General features: G+C 30.7%; 1 protein-coding gene across 3 annotated transcripts in view; it reads left to right on the top strand.

Annotated features, from left to right (window-relative positions):
- Positions 1-17,811, top strand: part of LOC134721627 (membrane-bound transcription factor site-1 protease-like) — a 38,863-nt gene extending 21,052 nt beyond the window's left edge. For all 3 annotated transcript variants that reach the window (XM_063584743.1, XM_063584744.1, XM_063584745.1), the window contains exons 13-28: positions 2,872-2,946; positions 3,190-3,354; positions 3,966-4,062; positions 4,527-4,574; positions 8,555-8,737; positions 9,196-9,272; positions 9,649-9,744; positions 10,081-10,160; positions 10,805-10,997; positions 11,751-11,831; positions 12,107-12,150; positions 12,541-12,618; positions 13,196-13,342; positions 13,695-13,814; positions 14,281-14,407; positions 15,031-17,811. In XM_063584743.1, the coding sequence (XP_063440813.1) occupies positions 2,872-2,946; positions 3,190-3,354; positions 3,966-4,062; positions 4,527-4,574; positions 8,555-8,737; positions 9,196-9,272; positions 9,649-9,744; positions 10,081-10,160; positions 10,805-10,997; positions 11,751-11,831; positions 12,107-12,150; positions 12,541-12,618; positions 13,196-13,342; positions 13,695-13,814; positions 14,281-14,407; positions 15,031-15,358 (1,939 nt within the window). In that variant the 3' untranslated portion in view covers positions 15,359-17,811. The remainder of the gene's footprint in view (positions 1-2,871; positions 2,947-3,189; positions 3,355-3,965; positions 4,063-4,526; positions 4,575-8,554; positions 8,738-9,195; positions 9,273-9,648; positions 9,745-10,080; positions 10,161-10,804; positions 10,998-11,750; positions 11,832-12,106; positions 12,151-12,540; positions 12,619-13,195; positions 13,343-13,694; positions 13,815-14,280; positions 14,408-15,030) is intronic.
- The last annotated feature ends 2,929 nt before the right edge of the window (positions 17,812-20,740 follow it).

Raw genomic sequence — 20,740 nt, 5'->3', positions numbered from 1 at the left:
TTTGATCTTTAGTTCAATCTTTGTACAAGGATTTTCCTCATCATTTGAAGAGCCATTGTTTAATTCCAGTAGTCCGAAATTGTCTTGAATGAACTTTCCTGGAACAAATTTTGGTAAGATTTCTTTGACATCATTGTCTTGTGTAGTGTATTGAAAACCCTCTTTCAAAGAAATTTCCATATCTTTTATATTCTTGAAAAACTTTTTTCCATCTTTAAGACTTATTAGGTCCTCTGCTTTCTTCATTCTTTCTTGTATGGTCATTCTTCTTTCTTTGACTCTGTCAATTTCCCTCTCAGTGCCCACTTGTATTAAATCCCATTTTGTATCCAGTCCATCTTTAACTGATTTTGTAAACTTTTCTACTTCATCTTTTACTGCCTTTTCATGAGTTATAATTTTCTCATTTACTTCTTCGTATTGAATTTTATTATCTTGTTGAATTTTTCCCAATTTTTCAATTTCATTTGTTAAAATTTCTTCTTGTTTTTTCATTGTAAGACTATGTTTCCTCAAGTTTTCTCTCTTTAAAGAATATCCACTGCTTATCTCTTCAAAAACATGAGATTTATGCGTTTTTATTACACATTGCACACAGACAAGTTCATCACATGACTTGCAATACATGCAGCAGGTTTGATCGGAATGGTCGTTACATTTTATATCACCAAAATGTATCTCTTCTTCAAAACTGCTGACTTGAACTTCTTTATTTCCGACATCTTTGATATGGACAATTTTGTGTTCTTTGGCTAACTTGAACTTTGGATGAATTTTTTCCTTACATTTTTGACACATAAGTAAATCACAATCCAAGCACTTCCACTCTATACCTCTGGCAATCTCACAGATTTGACATAACATAGGAGCTTGCACTTCTCCATACGCTTCTTTTGAATTGGCCATATTTGTAGTATAGATTTGTGTAGAAAGGTCCGTCTCAAAGTAATATTTGTTTCCAACAACACCCATCTATTCCAAAAGAAAGCAATTTCCGAGTTAAACAGTAAAAAACTATTTAATAATCTTAAAAATGACAGTTATAATTTTATATGCTAATAAAAAACAAGACATTATCTTTTTATTATGACACACAAAATTTGCAAGGTGTTGTACCTGTATTTACATACAAAACTATTTTGAGATTATCTTCACTTTGTAGACTTGTTATGAAGTACAACTGATAAAAAAATCAATAACTTTTATTAGTCTAATAAAACACACTATCAATAGCAGTTAAAAGTGATATATTAGGCTCTGATTAAATTCAGATTTGTTCATTTTATCCAATTTCTGTGTTCTACGGTGTACAGCTGATATCTATATTACTAATCCACTCATGATCAAACCTGTGGTAGATAGATATAAGAATATGTGGTATGGGTGCTAATGAGACAACTCTCCATCCAAGTCACAATTGATAAAGAGTATACCATTATAGGTCAAAGTACACAAGTTTTAGGACAATGATATTTGGTATGCAGTTGTATAAGCATTGGCAACTATCTCATTTCCATGGAGATTATTTGCCCCTGTCCCCTCAGTCATGGTCTAATTACTTTGAAACTATTGTATATATAGTTTACATGTATGGGGAACCACTCGTGTTAGGTATTTGGTATGCAGTTGTATAAGCATTGGCATATCTCATTTCCATGGAGATTATTTGCCCTTGTCCCCTCAGTCATGGTCTAATTACTTTGAAACTATTGTATATATATATATATAGTTTACATGTATGGGGAACCACTAGTGTTAGGTATTTGGTATGCAGTTGTATAGGCATTGGCTTAGCTCATTTCCATGGAGATTATTTGGCTCCGCCCCCTTATTCCTGGTTTATTGACTTTGAAAATTTTACTTACTTTACATGTATAAGTATGTGATGAGGTCAGTTCAACATTTTACAAGGGGAACCATTAGTGGCAGGCCAATGTTAGTGGTATTCAGTTGTATTTATATAAGCATTAGCGCATCTCATTTCCATGGAGATTATTTGGCTCCGTCCCCTTATTCCTGGTTCATTGACTTTGAAAATTTTACTTACTTTACATGTATTAGTATGTGATGAGGTCAGTTCAACATTTTACAAGGGGAACCATTAGTGGCAGGCCAATGTTAGTAGTATTCAGTTGTATTTATATAAGCATTAGCGCATCTCATTTCTATGGAGAATATTTGGCCCTACCCTCTCAGTCATGATCTTTTGACTTTGACACATTTGCTTAGTTTATATGTATTAGTTTGTGATTAGATGACCTGCTTCTGTTAAGTCAATAATATTTGGTTTAGAATTTATTGACATTTGAAGTTCTTATTTCCATGGAGATTATAAAGCCCCACCCCCTCATCATGGTTCATTGTTTCATTGACTTTGAAACTTTTACATAGTTTACAAATTAACGTTTGTGTTAGGTTTGTTTAAAGGGAACAACTTATGATTATGATATGGTATTTGGTATGCAGCAGATGTATTTAAATTATGATTTCAACATATGCATTATCAAATTTACAAAAAGGTACATATCTCTGTGTTAAAAGTTTATTATTAATATTTGCTCTTTTGGAAGATAGTTGAACTTTGTCCATTTTTGGGTAATAAGTTGTTCAATGTTATTTTAAAATAACACATGCATCTGCAGGGGCATCAATTGTGTCTCCCAGACACATTTTATCTCAAAGAAAGTCATACATTGACTTCGTTATAATACAGTTACTTCAGAATGGAGTTTGTGGGCATCACTAAGTCTAGTTAAATGTTTAAATTTAGAATTTAAGGCATTAAAGTGTTGATAAATATTGAATTTATACTCTATTTAATTTAAAATAATAATTAAACCCTGTTTATTATTATTTTCTTCATGATTCCAGGGGAGGATGTAGATCACTATCTGGAACAAGTGTAGCATCCCCAGTTGTAGCAGGGGCAGTAACTCTCTTGTACAGGTAAGAGATAATTCTCAATTTATAGCATATTTTGAAAAGAAATTTAAAATTCATTGAGAATCTAAAATATGTGTAACTGTAATTTGTGGTTTATGAATTTAGTAATTGCTTAAAGACACATCATGCATTTTCTGTACAAATGTTACTGGTTTTAAACTGCTACTATGGCAGTCTATGGGGGTCACTGTATATCAACCTTGACCATAAAACATTACACTACATAGAAACTCACTTGTTTTACAGTGCTGTACTAGATAGATCACACGTTATCAATCCTGCCAGTATGAAACAAGCTTTAATGGCATCAGCTAGAAGACTCCCAGAGGTCAACATGTTTGAACAAGGTCATGGGAAACTGGATCTAATCAGAGCTTACCAGACACTCAGGACATATAAACCTCAGGCCAGGTATAGTCCTTTATAATCAATGTTTTTTTTTAGCCATGGCGGCCATGTTTGTCTATGGATCAAAACTTTGGATACAATTTATTACCTAGATACCCTAAGGAATATTTAGTGAAAGTTTGAAAGTATTTTTTTAGTACATACAAGATTCTTCAATCTGGAGGTATACATTTCTACATTTTTAGAGGAAACTCCAGCTAAATTTACAACTAAAATGTATAAGTATATATTTCATTTAATGCATGTTTTTAATGCTAAATCAGAAACTTTTAACAATTACAAAATGTAATGTGATTAGAATTTAGAATTTTGGATCTAATATTCAATTATTCAGAATCAACCACAAACCTTTTTGCTAAGACCAGTCAATTACAAATGTTGTTGGGTCAGTAAGAAAAGAGGCATCACAAACCATAAATTGAAGAAATTTTATCAAAGACTGATTTTCTAGCTTGTTTGCCCAAAAATTAAACTTCAAGTTGAAGATAGTTTAAATGGGATATACACTTTCCCATATCTTCAAAATAAAAAAAACCCAAAAAAACAAAAAATAAAAACCCTGTTTTTTTACAGAGTTGCTGGTGTAAACTGTGAATTTAATATTATATTTGCAGCCTTAGTCCAAGTTACATTGACCTAACAGAATGTCCATACATGTGGCCATATTGTACACAGCCAATTTATTATGGAGGAATGCCAACTATTGTTAATGTAAGTCATTAAAATTTGAACTTAAAGTTACCAAGGTCATGTCTGTTTTAAAAACAATACACAGATGAATGGGATCAAATTATGTGACACTGCAAATTGTTGAATAAAAGAATCTAGCTTTGAAATTTTACAATTGAAATCTTTCTGAAATAATCAATCATGAATTATTTTTTGTTTGTTGAACGCACGAAAACAGCTATTGTACTTCTGTTATATGAAGCTTAACTTGTTTCTAAATAATATTAAAAAGTAAGAAAAAATAGAAAATTTTATTTCAAAGTAAGTAGATTTTCAGGATGTCATATTTAGAAAACACGATGTATTTTTATAAAGATTTTAAAATGAGATACACCATCTAAACAAGACATTGATCGATAATTATAGTCATTTGCAAATGAATGTTTTCCATAGTTTTAATGTATTCGTAAATTTAAGGTTTATAAAAATATGTTTTTTCTTTACAGGTGACCATTTTAAATGGAATGGGTGTATCAGGCAAGATAATAAATAAGGTTTGTAATATAAAAGGTTTAGATAGTTTCTTCATCCTTATTGAACTGTCGTAATGATTTTAATTGAAATAGCTGGAATACATGTATGTAGTGGCAAAATAAAAATAAATCAGAAGAAATAAAAAAAAGTGTAGTATAAAATTTGATTCCTTAAGTAATTAGAAAACATCAAGCTTCTGAAGGATATTCACTATATATACAGTCGACTCTCGTTATCTCGAAGTCAGCCGGACCAGAGAAATATTTCGAGATACACGTAGTTCGACTCAAACGAAAACCGGAAGTTTGACAAAACAAGGGACACAACTCTTGCCTAGCTTGGTAAAGCTAAAATAAATCCGGGTGAATATGGGAAGGGGATCGATATTCTGGTATCAGATCGATGTACTTGTATGTCAAGGTCTTTCATTATTATAATAACTATATTTTTACTTTTTTCAATTGTGTCAGTTACAACCTTTTCCTATGGCTTTTATCCGAGAGAGTAATTTCCAATCGATAGTTCAGGTCGTTTATTATAGTTGACAAAATTGTTTATTCTCGGATACAAGAGACTTTAGAAAATTTAGATTCCTCTTCATTTTGTGTTATCTCACTCTTTCTTTTCAAAAGAAAATACAACAAGAATAAAGACGCCGATTGAGTAGTTTTCATGTGATCATCAACTGAAGTCATAACCCTTACTTTATACACACCCAAGCTCATTAGTGTAAATCACAATTAATTGTTTTGTAAACATTTTAAATACTTTTTCATGAACATTAACAATGCATCACTAATTATTTATAAAAATTCTATAAAAGATAATCTTAGGTAAACACTCGTGGAAATAGCATGTCATAAATTAATACAGTGGTCAGTGACTGGAAATTTAATTACACGTGATTAACTCTTCAATCCATTTAAATGCCGGAGGTCATGTTTTGACATATGTGTATTAGTTCGAGATAAATAATGAATTTTTAAAGCAATTGCTTTCATGCCGTCGCGTATGGCCATCTTTGTGACCCAGATCAGAGACTCCGCCCAGATCAAGCCATAGTATTTTGTTAAACAGGCTCCTGGTCTGTCATTCTTAAACACCTATGTATGTTTTCTAATGCAATACATAGCTTGAAACTTTTGAAAAACGTTAGTGGATTTAAGAAGTTTCAGCATACGTTCTTGTAGATGTATTTTTGTATTTAGGGGGACAACCGTTTGACTATCAAAAAACATAGACGTCCGAGTGAAAAAAATGCATTTTTATACCTGCGATTCCGTTTTCCGTTCGTACGATGTTTCAACAAAATATGGAATCATTTCAGTTGTTGATTTAGTATTGAAAATTTGACTGAATTGTCTTTTATAATATACGGTTTTATATGTTTAATTGGTGTTTTTTTAAGAAAGAGGTCAGGTGCTCTTGTTCATTCATAAAATTGTCGTTCATTCATAAATTTATCGTAAAATCAAAATCACTACACAGGTTATCAGGTTATACGTAGTGTCAAATGATTACCTGTAATCTGAAATTAGACAAAGTTAACTGACCTATTTTGTTGATTTGTTTGCGCAAATAATTTAGAGGAACGAAACCCTTGTTAAAAACACATAACAATAAGTGTGTTTTCCTTTTTTGTCATAACTCCGTAAGATTTATCGATCACCTCACTAATGAAATGGACCCGTCCAATCGTGATAGATGCCAAGTCCAGATGAAGAGATATTTACAATTTGGTATTTTCTAGTTTCATAGATTAAAAAAAGTACATCCTTTTTGGATATCATATTCAAAACTGGGTATGCATGACAAATGATGAAACCATTATCCTCGTCTTTCCAATGGACTACTACGTTTGTTGACCCTCGACGGTCCACCGTGTTTGCAATTTTATTTCACATGTTTTCGAAATATTGAAGATCATTTTCACAATGTTTCCTGAAAATTGGATAAATATCAAAGCAACTTAGAGCTGTTTGTTCTTGTTCGTATAATGACGATTTAATGTCATGTTTGTCTGTGATGGCCCCTCTTTTCGGGATTGCATGAGAATTATAGTTATCTCGTACCGCATGAGGATGACACATATCAACTGAGCAATAATGTTTGGGACTTAGTTTTTAAGAAATGATGACAAAGTAACATTATGAAAATATTTTTAGTCAGCTGAAATATATATATATTTTTTACATGTTTATGTCTTGTAAAATATTTTGTTTCTTTCCCGTTTTTCAACATTTGCGTCTGGAAAGTTGAAATGTTTTAACTGAAGAGTTAAATTTAAATTAATTATGAAAATTAAATCAATAAAGGAAATTATTGCCCAGTTACAAACACTACTAGGGGATAATCCATAATAATTTCTCTTGGAGTTATATGTTTCAGCACATGTATATCTGACCCCAACTTTAGCCTGGTAAACGTGTTGTCTCCTTGTGAAATATAAAACATATTTAAAAATGACTTTCTGCTAAAGTCTTTAATTGATATAAAGTTAAAACCTTCTTAATTCTCACTAGACTCCTGTCACTCCTGTCATGTTTAATTCTTAAATATATGTGGATGAAAAAAAAGTCCCCAAAACATAAACATGGCAGCAATTGCTTTTACAGCCTTTCAGGCTTTGATTAATGCTTTTGTTAACCTTGGGATCGTCAATTTAGTTCGACTCAACCGAAATTTCGACTCATCCAATTTCGACTCATCAGGAGTCGAATTACATACATTTATATAGAACAAAGTTCGGGACCGCGTGAAAACTTCGACTCATCCGTAAGTTCGAGTCAACCAAGTTCGAGACAACGAGAGTTAACTGTAGTTGTTATTCAGGTCAAGATCTATCTGCCCTGAAATTTTCAGATGAATCGGACAACTGGTTGTTAGGTTGCTGCCCCTGAATTGGTAATTTTAAGGAAATTTTGCTGTTTTTGGTTAATATCTTGAATATTACTATAGATAGAGATAAACTGTAAACAGCAATAATGTTCAGCAAAGAAAGATTTACAAATAATTCACCATGACCCAAATGGTCAGTTAACCCCTTTAGGAGTTATTGCCCTTTATAGTCAATTTTTAACCATTTTTCATAGATCTTATTAATCTTTTAGAAAAATCTTCTCCTTTGAAACTACTGGGCCAAATTAACCAAACTTGGCCACAATCATCATTGAGGTATCTTGTTTGAAAAATGTGTCATGACTTGGCCAACCATCCAAGATGGCCGCCATGGCTAAAAATAGAACATAGGGGTAAAGTGCAGTTTTGGCTTATAACTCAAAAACCAAAGCATTAAGAGCAAATCTGACAAGGGGTTATATTGTTATTCAGGTCAAGATCTATTTGCTCTAAATTTTCCAGATGAATCAGACAACCCTTTGTTAGGTTGCTGCCCTTGAATTGGTAATTTTAAGGAAATTTTGCTGTTTTTGGTTAATATCTTGAATATTATTATAGATAGAGATAAACTGTAAACAGAAATATTGTTCAGCTGAGTAAGATATACAAATAAGTCAAAATGACCAAAATGGTCAATTCACCTCCTAAGGAGTTATTGCCCTTTATAGTCAAATTTTAACAATTTTCATAAAATTTGTAAATTTTCACCATCATTTTCCACTGAAACTAACTGGACCAAGTTCAATATAGATACAGATAATTGTAAGCAGCAAAAAGTATAGTAAAGTAAGATCTACAAACACATCACTATCACCAAAACACAATTTTGTCATGAATTCATCTGTGTCCTTTGTTTAATATTCACATAGACCAAGGTGAGCGACACAGGCTCGTTAGAGCCTCTAGTTTTCTCTTCAGATCAGTTCCATTTGAATAAACTTGCTACACAGAAGGTTATCAAAGGAATTTATTATTGATATTTTACTTTGAAAACAAGTTTTGACACCAACAAAATTATCCCCCTCTCTAGGAGGCCTGCATGCCTTAATTAGACAGCTCATGTCAACATGAATTCATAATTTTATTTTTATTTGTATTACAGCCTGAATGGCAGCCCTATGTTCCACAGCATGGTACACATATTGAGGTTGCTTTCACTTATTCATCGTCACTTTGGCCATGGTCAGGGTATCTGGCTGTATCCATAACAGTTAGTAAAAGTGCTGCCACCTGGGAAGGAATAGCTGAAGGACAGATAACTCTTACAGTAGAATCTCCTCCAGAGGTATATATGACAGAGGATATAGTATTCACAATTTGAGTTAGTAAAAGGAGGTGTGGGGTATACATTAAAGGGAAAAATCAATCAGCATAAAAAAAACCTCATAATTATTTATCATTTATGTTTAGAGTTTTGAATCATGTATAAACAATTTTTATAGTACTGAAATTTACATAAACGCATCAGTTATTACAATTATGTACAGACAATGTTTCCAATACTTAATTGTCGATGAAATTTTCAAGCACATCATTTATCAAAGTGTCTGGTGAAAGTGTGATCTGTTTTACAGTGTGTTCAAAAGACAATGATATTAAGTTTCCTTGTTAGTTACATGAACCATTAGATTGGTAAAACTTTTGTTTCTGTGTTTTCAAAGAGCATATTAGCTGTAATATACTTTAATAAGCTAATGAACTTGCTAAATATTTGATTTTTATCAACTTATGATTTATTTTTAGTATGATGAAGCAGAACCAAGAAGAACTGAACTTAGATTACCTGTCAAAGTCAAAATAATACCTACTCCACCTAGAAGGTAATTAGTCTAAATTTGAATTATAATATAAGATTTGAAGGAGTGAATATAATAGGAAATAATTATAAAAAGTAATTTAGCTAAAGAAGATTACTTAATATTTCAAATGCTTTTTTTTAGATGTATTTTTATATGAACGTAAATAAAACCTGTAGGAAAATGGACAATTACTTAAGACAATTTAAAAGCAGTGTCATTTTCTATAAGTGAACAACTTTACAAGACTTATCTCTATTGCATAAGAGCTGTTCCTGCATGAGAGATTTTGACTGTAGATATACATTGGTCATTAGTATGAGTGAATGTAAAACATTTTATGAAGTTTTCAACCAGTTTACAGTATTAAGAGTGATTGATTTATATGAATTATTTGTAGCAAAAGAATTCTATGGGATCAGTTTCACAATTTGAGATACCCACCTGGCTACTTTCCCAGAGACAATCTGAGAATGAAGAATGATCCTTTAGATTGGTGAGTACAAAGCTATTTTTGGAACATTGATTAGTTTTATTTTAGCATTTATCTCAAGTATCTTTAATTTGGAAATGTTAAAACATTTTATTATTGTCAAGTTATTTGTCATTAATAGTATAAGATACTTTTTTAAAACTAATACATCTCCGACTAAAAAAAAGTTTTTAAAAGCATTTGGACAACAATTGACAAATAGTTTAGAATTGATAATAAGCTTTTCTCTTCAAATTGAACAATCAAAAATAAGATTTTGAATACCAGGGTGTCCAAATTTTCTTCATTATTACTAAAGACACTAAGAAAACCTTATATATTTATTTTTTATAATTACAGGAATGGAGACCATATTCATACAAATTTCAAAGATATGTATCATCATCTAAGAAGTAATGGTTACTTTATAGAGGTTCTAGGTAAGTATGTCATGTGACTATGCAATAAAAAGAAATTTTAGCATTACTATGCCTTTAATTTAGAGTGTTTAGAATTTACTTTCAAATTACACATGGAGTTTTTGTGAATCAAAGCAAAACTGTTGAAGCTTACTTGTTATTATTAATGATTGAGAATGCAAATGTTGTTTAAATTTATTTTTTTAAATACTGAAAGCAATTTATCTTTGTTTGTTTAAAGAGTAGAATAGAAGGAATTGTATTTGTTCATGAATATGTCAAACTAGGACATTCCATGATGTAATAATAGATCAACAAACTGAGAACATTTTGGAAATAAATTGTCTGGAAGTCTTCTAGAAAAGATTAACCATAAGATAAAGTATCTATGAAAATAAGTTGATTTACAGCAATTTATAGCAATTATATTTCTGGTTTTATGGATTTTCATAGTCATCTCTTGGCTTACAAAAGAGTTGATTTAATGTTTTTTACGTTTATCTTTCACATGTTTTGACAATATTTAGTATGGTACTCTGTTGATTGTTAGCATTATACATAGTTGATTTTACTGTTTTTCAGGTTCACCTTTCACATGTTTTGATGCTAGTCAGTACGGTACTCTGTTGATTGTGTGGTATATAGTTGATTTTACTGTTTTTCAGGTTCACCTTTCACATGTTTTGATGCTAGTCAGTACGGTACTCTGTTGATTGTTGATGCTGAAGAAGAATACTTCCCAGAAGAAGTGACAAAACTAAAGAGAGATATAGACAATGGTTTATCTGTGATAATATTTGCTGATTGGTATAATGTATCAGTTATGAAGAAGGTCAAATTCTATGATGAAAACACAAGGTACGTTGTGGTTGTCAAGATTAATTATGCTCCTGTTGAGGGGGCATGGGCATTCAGTTTTACCCTTATTTGTTTGACGTATGTCCATAAATAAGTTTCTGTTATCTTAATTTAGTTTGCCTCAACCTTATGTTATGACACTTGCACACAATGCTAATTATCACAAAACACAGAATAACTTTGAATTGGGGTGGTGTCACTTTCATCGTTCTTCAGAAGTTATGTCCCTTTGTAAATTGAAAAGTTACAGGATTTGCTATGTAATTACGAGCAGGGGCATCTATATCCAATTGATGTCAACAATATTCATTTATTTAAGTAAGAATTTTGATTTAACCCTGTGATAAAAAAGGTTGCAGAGAGTGTCAAGTATTGGTGTTTGTTCGACCATGACTATACTCCTCTGTTTATTCCTACCTTGGTGGTTGTTGAAACAAAAGAGCTTAAAATTACATCCAGCCAATCATTGCTGAGACCATAAACCAGTTCAATTTCAAGATCCAAGATATTTATAGTTAAAAGGGTCAAAATGATATAGAGGAAAAAGCTTTTAGACGTATGACTTTCAGATTTGAATTTGAATGTCTTCAAACTTGTTATATTGTTTAATGTTTTAAAATGTGAATTACAGCTGACTGCCAGGTCATAGATCAACTTGATATTTTTAGTGCTTTAGAATACTGGTATCTAAAATAAGTTATGTGTGTAATCTTAACTCTATTGGTTCATTAACATTGAGAATGATTATTTCAGACAATGGTGGATGCCAGATACAGGTGGAGCCAATATACCAGCCTTAAATGATTTGATGATGTCTCTTGGCATGGCCTTTAGGTATGTATTAGTAGACACATATGACTATCTTGATGAAGATAGAAGATTTATACAGTCTGTTTTCAAATTGTTATACAATGGTACATGTAATTCCTGCATTGATTGGAACCAAATTTTACTGAACTATACTTAATCGGATGTCAGACATGATTCATACAATACAATTGCTTTTGTTAATTTTAACATTATTTTTATTACATTTTAATTATAATATTGTAATTGAATTATTTCATATGTTTTTAATATTTTTGATGATGTAAGGTGTATATTTTCAGTGATGAAGTTTATGAAGGAGATTTTATGATGGGAGATCATGATAGTAAGTATATTGTTAAGTTATTAAATCAAAAATCATTTCAATATATTTAGCTTAATAACAGTTACATAGGTCAAACTGCTCCATACATTTTTTGTTCCTTTTTTTCATTATTTGAAAAACATGAGTTTTTCCACTTATATAAATGCCTTGTACAATCATAGCAGTATAGTTATGAATTTCATTTGAAGTGTCTTTTTTTTTATCCTTTACCTTTCAAAATTATTTTGAATTCTAGCTGGGCATGTCCCATTTACAAAAGAACAAATAATTTCTCAAAACCTTCAACTTTTGCTGTATTATCTAGTAGAATTTATAACAGGAATATACATGTAAGACAGAATAAATTAAAAAATAAGACAAAATTATCAAAACATTTACTTTTATTTACAGTGTATTATGCCTCTGGTACAAGTATTGCAAAATTTCCCTCAGATGGTGTTCTTATTACTCAGAATCTGAAAGACCAAGGTAAGAAGAAGTTGTGATTTTGTGACCTTGAAACTGAAAGAGATGAAAAAGAATATTACTGTGGATTCATTTATTTTCGTGGGTATCAATTTTTCGTGGATGGAGAAAAAAGACGTTTCGTGGTATACGTAAATTCGTGGATCGCTTTTAATCAATTTTAAAAAGTAAATTATCACTGATATTCGATATATTTATTATTGATTTACTAGTAATCAAAATACTTGTATCTTTTTTCAATAAAAAAAACATGTTTTATGTTACGAAGTTTATCACTAGTCAACACTATAATAGAACTGCATAACATAACCGGAAATAAACATCTGACTCCATACACATTTCTCTGGATTATTCTTTGTTGAATTCTTAAATTCGTGGTTCGCTGTGACCCACGAAACCCACGAAAATTGGTATACCACAAATAAAAATGAATCCACAGTAGTTTGTTGAACACTGGAAAAGTAAGAATTGATCAAGTAACCAAATCAATTTTTTGTACAAATTTTAACGTAATGGCAAACATTGTCAATTTTATAGCGATGTGCTTTGCAATTCATAACTTTGTACAATTTATTTCAAGGACATGAAGTGCTAAAAGGTGAATCAAAATCAGTGGATACAGTGCCTATACTAGGCATACATCAGACATCATCTGGGGGACCAGATAGTGGCAGGGTTGCCTTATATGGGGATTCTAATTGTCTTGACAACAGTCATATGCAGAAAGGTAAGGATCAGATTATAATATGGGGTAAAAGAAAGACATTACCAATTCCAAAGAAAATAAATGCCTAAACATGAACTGTTTCCCCATTCATATACCATAAATCCCAAATCCCAAAATCTGTATGATTTAACTAGCTTTTTCTGAAATTCTCCAGAAACAGGTCAATCCTGAATTCCGGAAAAGTTCCTCAGCTTCTTTTATAGCACTAGGTTTATAGTTTTGAATACCTTTTAACCTTTTGATTTTCAAATATGGTAGGGTAATTATGTAGTTAAATATTGATGTAACTTCAATTAGTTGAAATTGATATTTTTTTCCTCACATATACTTCATAAAAAAATGTTTTTTGTAGACTGTTATTGGTTACTAAGTGCCCTATTGGAGTACACAGCTTATAACAACATGGTTCCTCTGTTTACTGGACAGGATCATGTGTCCTTAACATCTTCTGAACTTCCCACCAGAATGGAAGGTTTGTATATAATGCTATAACACAATAAGCTTTTTAAAGGAGGGGGTTTAGATCAGTGAAATACTAGCCTGATGGGTTAAACAGAACTTTCTATCTAACACTTGTACACTTATTTTTGAAATTAATTTAATTAAAAAATTATTATGCGTCATGAACTATATACTGTTCATATTGGGATTATGGATGTAATTATCACAGAAGATACCTAGAAGAAAAAAGATATCACTATAAATCTAAGAGATAAAAGAAGTCGACTAATCATGCTTTTTGGTTTGTCTGACAGGATTTCATACAATCAACCTTTTGAAAACTACAAATAAAAGAAATATAAAAAAAGATAGTTATTTCATTGATTCACTGAAATATGTTACAGCTATAGTTGCTTGTGACAATTTCTTGTGTAGAATGGGATTTCCTTGAATGATTTAAGTAAATAAGGTTGAACTACTGTTTGTTCTATTTATAGGTAACCACCTCCATAGATATTCTAAAGTAATTGAAGGACATCTTGGTTCTACAGTGTCAAAGAAACTTCCACCTTGTCCCCATCAAGTATGGGCTAAACCACATCCAATCAACAAGACAGCAAACATGTAAGTGGCAAAATAGCACATATAGTGACATTCATGAAAGTGTATGCACATCCCATCCAATAAACACTACTGAAAAAAATATTAAAGTGATCCTGATGATATTGGAGTAATATGAACGACTGAAGTTCCCCCATGGTTTATCATAGTTAAGTATGAACACATTATAGAGCAAGCTCAATTAAGTCATGAAAAACAGACATAATTTAAAAAAAAATATATAACTAAATCACATAATAGCAAAACAAACCAGCGAGCAAGGATTTTGCTAATACTTGACTCTAAACCACTAGCCTTCAACAAGTGTGTATATAAGATATTTTAAGTCCCACTTTGGACTAAACAATATATTTGCCCACAATACAGCAGGCTTTTATTTTTCTTTTGCATTTACTTTTTCACTTTCAACTTTGAGAAGTCTTAATGACGACTCCTGACATACACTCAAACTCTCAGAAAAGTTTCACAAAAAAACCAACACATTTCTTGCAACTTTTTTTGGTGTGTAATTAATATTGCTCAGTCTAAACAGTTCCAAGGTTAAATCTCTTTAATTTAGTTGAGTACTGCTAGAGAAATTTTAGTTTCAATACTTTTGATTTTGATTTTGTTTTTCTTTATTTTAGAAATCTCTTTCAACAGCAGAAGTTACTTTCAGTAGGTTTAGATGAAGCAGTTATCATAGGAAATGAAAGAAAAACATTAGACATTGGAGCACAGGAAATAAAGGAACCTATTGGGCTTCCACATGAACCTCATTTTAAAGACAGACATTCAGTGCATAGTGTAGACACTGCAGGGGTATACCCTGTGCTAGCCTTTGTAGGCACAGGATTAGTGTTGTTGTTTTTACTTAATCAGTATTATAAAGGCAAGGCAAAAACAAAGAAAAAGAGACCAAGGTTTAAAAGGTCACACCATTCAGTGTATGGGACTAAAACCCCGGGAGTTTGATTAACATGTGATATTAGGTTATTGGTTACTGTGGATTCATTTAATTTCATGATTACCAATTTTCTCGGATTCAACAAAACAGGTATTTTTTGCAGAAAATCAAATTTAGGGTTATGCCGTAGTCTGCATACAAGCATATAAAAAAAATGTATTCTTTGGACCTTTAAAATGGGGTAATGGGCTTTGCTGATTGTTGAAGGCCGTACAGTGACCTATAGTTGTTAATTTCTGTGTAATTTTGGTCTGGTGTGGAGAGTTGTCTGATTGGCAATCATACCACATCTTTTTTTTTTACATTCACTAATATAACCACGGAATCAACCAAAATTAGTATCCTCTGAAATAATAATAAATCCACAGTAAATGAGTTTTTATTTTTATCATTTACATGAACAATGTGATACTCTTATGTAGTAATGATTTGATAAAAATGGCATTATATAAATCAATATTTAAACTTCATTAAACATTTGAACATTAAAATTAGAAACATCACCTTATCTCATGAGACCTAATTTACCAATCTATGTAAGGGGTAAATGGTCTACATTTCTAAAATATAATACAATTCATACTGTCACATCTATTATAGGTAGTCGTACTCCAGTTTAAAAACAAGTCATAAATCGAAAGTTGTCTTGTCGCCACCCAGGCATGTGCCATAAATTCTGACAACTTCTCCAGTCTCTAGAATCTATTCTTAACTTATAAATGATATAATCTGTGCTATAATGTGGCTTTTTATTTTGTCACTATAACCTTTTTATAGACACACTTCCTTTTTATTGCAACAACATTTATGATTATTGACCACTCATTTACCCTCAATTTAACATAAAATTAGTTACAGATATTTAAGAAAGTTCCTCTTAAGCTTTACAATTTTTACATGTTAAACCAATTTACAATTAGTTGAACCAGATAAGGTTGTCTTTTCCTTAACCATTTGTAACAATCCATTCAAAAAAGAAATTGAGGTTCATATATACATTATCTTATTTAGATATTTAATGTGCAGAAGTGGGTGAAATAAATAAAATAATTGGTAACCATGCTCCTTTTAAACATTATTAGTTTTTGAACCACAATAAATCATTTACCATGATTCACACATATTTTCATCACTCCATATCAAAGAACCTTAGAACACACTACTATCGACTACCATATCAAATACCATACATAATTGGTCACAAATTTGAGTGCAATCAGTGGTTATAGTTACATTAAAACCATACAAGTGTTATCTTGTATACTTTCAGCTGTCTATTTCTATTAGAGCTGTCTAACAATTGTCTTGGTCTGAAATAAAAGAAATCTCAGGTGAGACCTTCAGGAACTTTAAACCTGTATAACTATGTTCCAATCTTATAGATTGGTCCCAACTGATGATATTATTTTACACAACTTTTATGAGAATTAACAACTATCAACTTTCAACATTCAAACAATTGAAATTCATAAATTGTTATTTCATTTAATTTTAAGAAAATTGGTAAACACTTGAATGTTTTTAGTTTTAAAAACTAATTCCTGAAATTTTAATGAAATTTTAATGAAGAATTTATGGTTTAAGAAGATAAGTGTTCCCTTATTAGCTGCAATTTAGAAAAAAACTGCCAATTGAAAAAAAACATCTTGATGAAAAGCATAATCCACATTTAATATCCATGGACATTAATAATATTGTTTGTCCCTTTGTCATTGTTTTTGATTGCCAAAATTATTATTTTACTTTAATGTTTTTATTCATAATTTGTCATGTGTAAAATTAATTAATACATATGTATATTTAATGCAAAAGTTTTTATGATGTATTTGAGGGATGTTATGTTTTTTGTGTGAGGAGTAAATGTGTGATGTTAAATTTTTATATAAATGATAATTTACATGAAATCCATATTTTATAAACATTGACCCATGTAATTTTATAACGATTTTGTGAAAAGATATATGTGATGATATGTAGTGCTATCCTTGGAAAAAGGGAGATAATTCTTAATGTCAGTAATGTGTTTGTAATAAACAGTTTCTTCAATGATTATTAAGTTTTCATAGGTTACAGAGTTTTATAGTTAGGGTTAATTGAGAGACTTTGCTTCTCAGTTTCAAAATAATAAGCTTTTCAAAACACTACAGTATATTGGATAGGTGATAAATAAAAGAACCCAAAGAGCCAAAAAAATATATGTCAATGTGCTTGCTTTCGAGATATAAGCCCATGAAATTTTGGCTGGAAAATGTTCTCTCTTGACTTTTCATACATTGTAGCTTTATCTTTGACAAGTTTTAAGTTTTCAAAAACTATTTAAGAATAATGAAAATTTTATAAGACTTGTACAGATGGCTTATCATTATACATGTAAAAGGTTTATAAAAAGAAAAATTGGGGTTTATGGGCAGTTTTTTTTCAAGGTATTCAATTGGTTAAACCAGAGGATTCTGAAAATCTGTTGAACTATTAAGCATAATGAACAAACTACATAATTCTGAATGCATGATAATGTTATTCCAGAATTATTGCTTGTATTAGCATATCTAAGAGTCAGATACTAATTATTATATTCGACCAAAATTTAAATGAACAGTTTTATATGCCCTTAAATCTTGTAAAACGACATTACCAAAGAGTACAAATAGTTTATTCTTTTTAATTTTCAAGGTTGGTGAAAGAAAGGGTTTAATGAAAAAAGCAATCAAAATAAAAAATGAGGAAGAATTCAGTGAGATTAAATTAACTCAAAATGTATAAGTTGTATGAGGATATGAGTGTGTTATACATAATCATTTCCTAGTTTTAGTTTAGGGATTATATATTCAGTGTCAAGGGAAGTATAAGTATTTCCAATAGAAGTATATTTTAAGCTTGATTTTTAGCTGTAAATAGCTTCCTGGTTTTTAATATCAATTTGTTTTTTTGTTTGTTCACAAGACTTAAAATGCTAGCTGGAATTATTGTACATATGTATGAGCAGTTAATTTATCTGAAAGAATACTTATGATAAAGGATTTTTTATGATCATCTTTTTGAAAAGTTCATGCTTTAAACAATAGTTGAAACCTATTTTGTGTCCAGTTTATTATTTAACTTATGACAGCAATTAGTGGAAGTTGATATTAAACTTTACAAAGTGTGTTTTTGCTTCACTAAAATCATTAAAATTGGTTGCAAACTATAATTATTCTCACTTTCATTTTTAGGAAAAAATTTCAGATACATGTATAAAATTTTATGGGTGGATTGCTGATTAGCAATATAACCCATCAACTCACACTAAGTAGGACTGTCAAACTGTCATCTAAGATATGCTTTTTAAAAGCTTTGTTCAATTTATGCCTTACAAATGAGTTGAAATGTATACAGTAACTATTTGCGTTTTCAGATAACTTTGATGTTGAAAATATCACATTAGGCATTTAGTTTTAATTAAAGTGCAATAAAGTTTGTCTTATTTAAACCATTTTATTAAGCATGTCAACCATTTGTTTTTAATAAGCAGTAGTCATAGTTTTATTATGATCTCTTATATTTATTTGAAAAATAAATAAAATTTGATTTCTTGATAAAATGTGAGTTGTTCTTTTTAGATCCAGTCATTAGAAAATGATAAAGGATCACTTTATTTAACAGAATGTGACTAAGTTAGTAAGCAAGTCACCAAAGGTTACTGGTTTATGTCAATTACCTAGTCTATTACAATAAAATTACATGCCACAGAAATATAGACGGTGGCATTCATCTCAGTGGTTTTATTTTTTGCTTTATTGAGATGCAACCGTGTTTTTAGAACAATAATGTAATTTAAAACCTGAAAAGAAAAAATCTAAATTTAATTTTAAACCTAAAAAGTAAAAATCTAAATTAATAATCTAAATCATGCTATTGCTGAGGCATTTTCTAAAATATTACCGCATAAATATCATTCACCAACTGGCAGCTATGAAATATTCTATAATGCTGAAAGAGGTGTTAAACAAAAAATCAATCAATTCAACAAGTAGTTAGTTCCTGACTGTGACAGAAATGGGGAATGTGTCAAAGAGACAACAACAGACCAAAGAGCAAACAACAGCCGAAGGCGAAGTCTATTTTCTAGAAGTAAGAGACCTATCTCTTTATAGTGAAAGAGACTACATTGTTCTAATACTTACAACTGTTTTCTATGAAGCTTTTTCTGGATAGAGACAATTGCTCTGGGCACCGGCTCCCTCTACTAATCAAAACTGGCCGCCAGGAAATAGCCCAAAAGTAGCACGTAAAAATGGTGTTAAGGAGGATCGCGGGTATAAAAATTTCAACAAAAAATTAAACATTTGTTTTTTCATTACAAATTTTATTTATTACACTATTAGTTATTACTTTATATGTAACAAAAGTCAACCAAAGAAATCGATTCAATTTGGCCCCAGATGACTTTTAAAATGTTTATATCATTGAAAAAGCACCAAATTATCTCCCTTTGGTGCAAAAGGGTAAAAAATTAAACTTATTTTTTGTTTGATTTCAACAAAAATTGAATATATGGGGTTCTTCAATATGCTGAATTTAACCTTGTATTTAGATTTTTATACGACCGCAAAATTTGAAAAAAATTTCGTCGTATATTGCTATCACGTTGGCATCGTCGTCTGCGTCGTCGTCCGAATAATTTTAGTTTTCGCACTCTAACTTTAGTAAAAGTGAATAGAAATCTATGAAATTTTAACCACAAAAGGAAGGTTGGGATTGATTTTGGGAGTTTTGATACCAACATTTTAGGAATTAGGGGCCAAAAAGGGCCCAAATAGGCATTTTCTTGGTTTTCACACAGTAACTTTAGTTTAAGTAAATAGAAATCTATGAAATTTTGACACAAGGTTTATGACCACAAAAGGAAGGTTGGGATTGATTTTGGGAGTTTTGGTTCCAACAGTTTAGGAATTAGGGGCCAAAAAAGGGCCCAAATAAGCATTATTCTGGGTTTTTGCACAATAACTTTAGTTTAAGTAAATAGAAATCAATGAAATTTAAACACAAGGTTTATGACCACAAAAGGAAGGTTGGTATTGATTTTGGGAGTTGAGGTCCCAACAGTTTAGGAATTAGGGGCCAAAAAGAGGCCCAAATAAGCATTTTTCTTGGTTTTCGCACCATAACTTTAGTATAAGTAAATAGAAATATATGAAATTTTAACACAAGGTTTATGACCTTAAAAGGAAGGTTGGTATTGATTTTGGGAGTTTTGGTCCCAACAGTTTAGGAACAAGGGGCCCAAAGGGTTCAAAATTAAACTTTGTTTGATTTCATCAAAAATTGAATAATTGGGGTTCTTTGATATGCCAAATCTAACTGTGTATGTAGATTCTTAATTTTTGATCCCTTTTTCAAATTGGTCTACATTA

Source organism: Mytilus trossulus, chromosome 6 (assembly GCF_036588685.1).
Source record: "Mytilus trossulus isolate FHL-02 chromosome 6, PNRI_Mtr1.1.1.hap1, whole genome shotgun sequence".
Lineage (NCBI taxonomy): Eukaryota > Metazoa > Mollusca > Bivalvia > Mytilida > Mytilidae > Mytilus > Mytilus trossulus.
The sequence above is the reverse complement of the archived record's forward strand: the minus strand, read 5'-3'. Positions and strand labels throughout refer to the sequence as shown.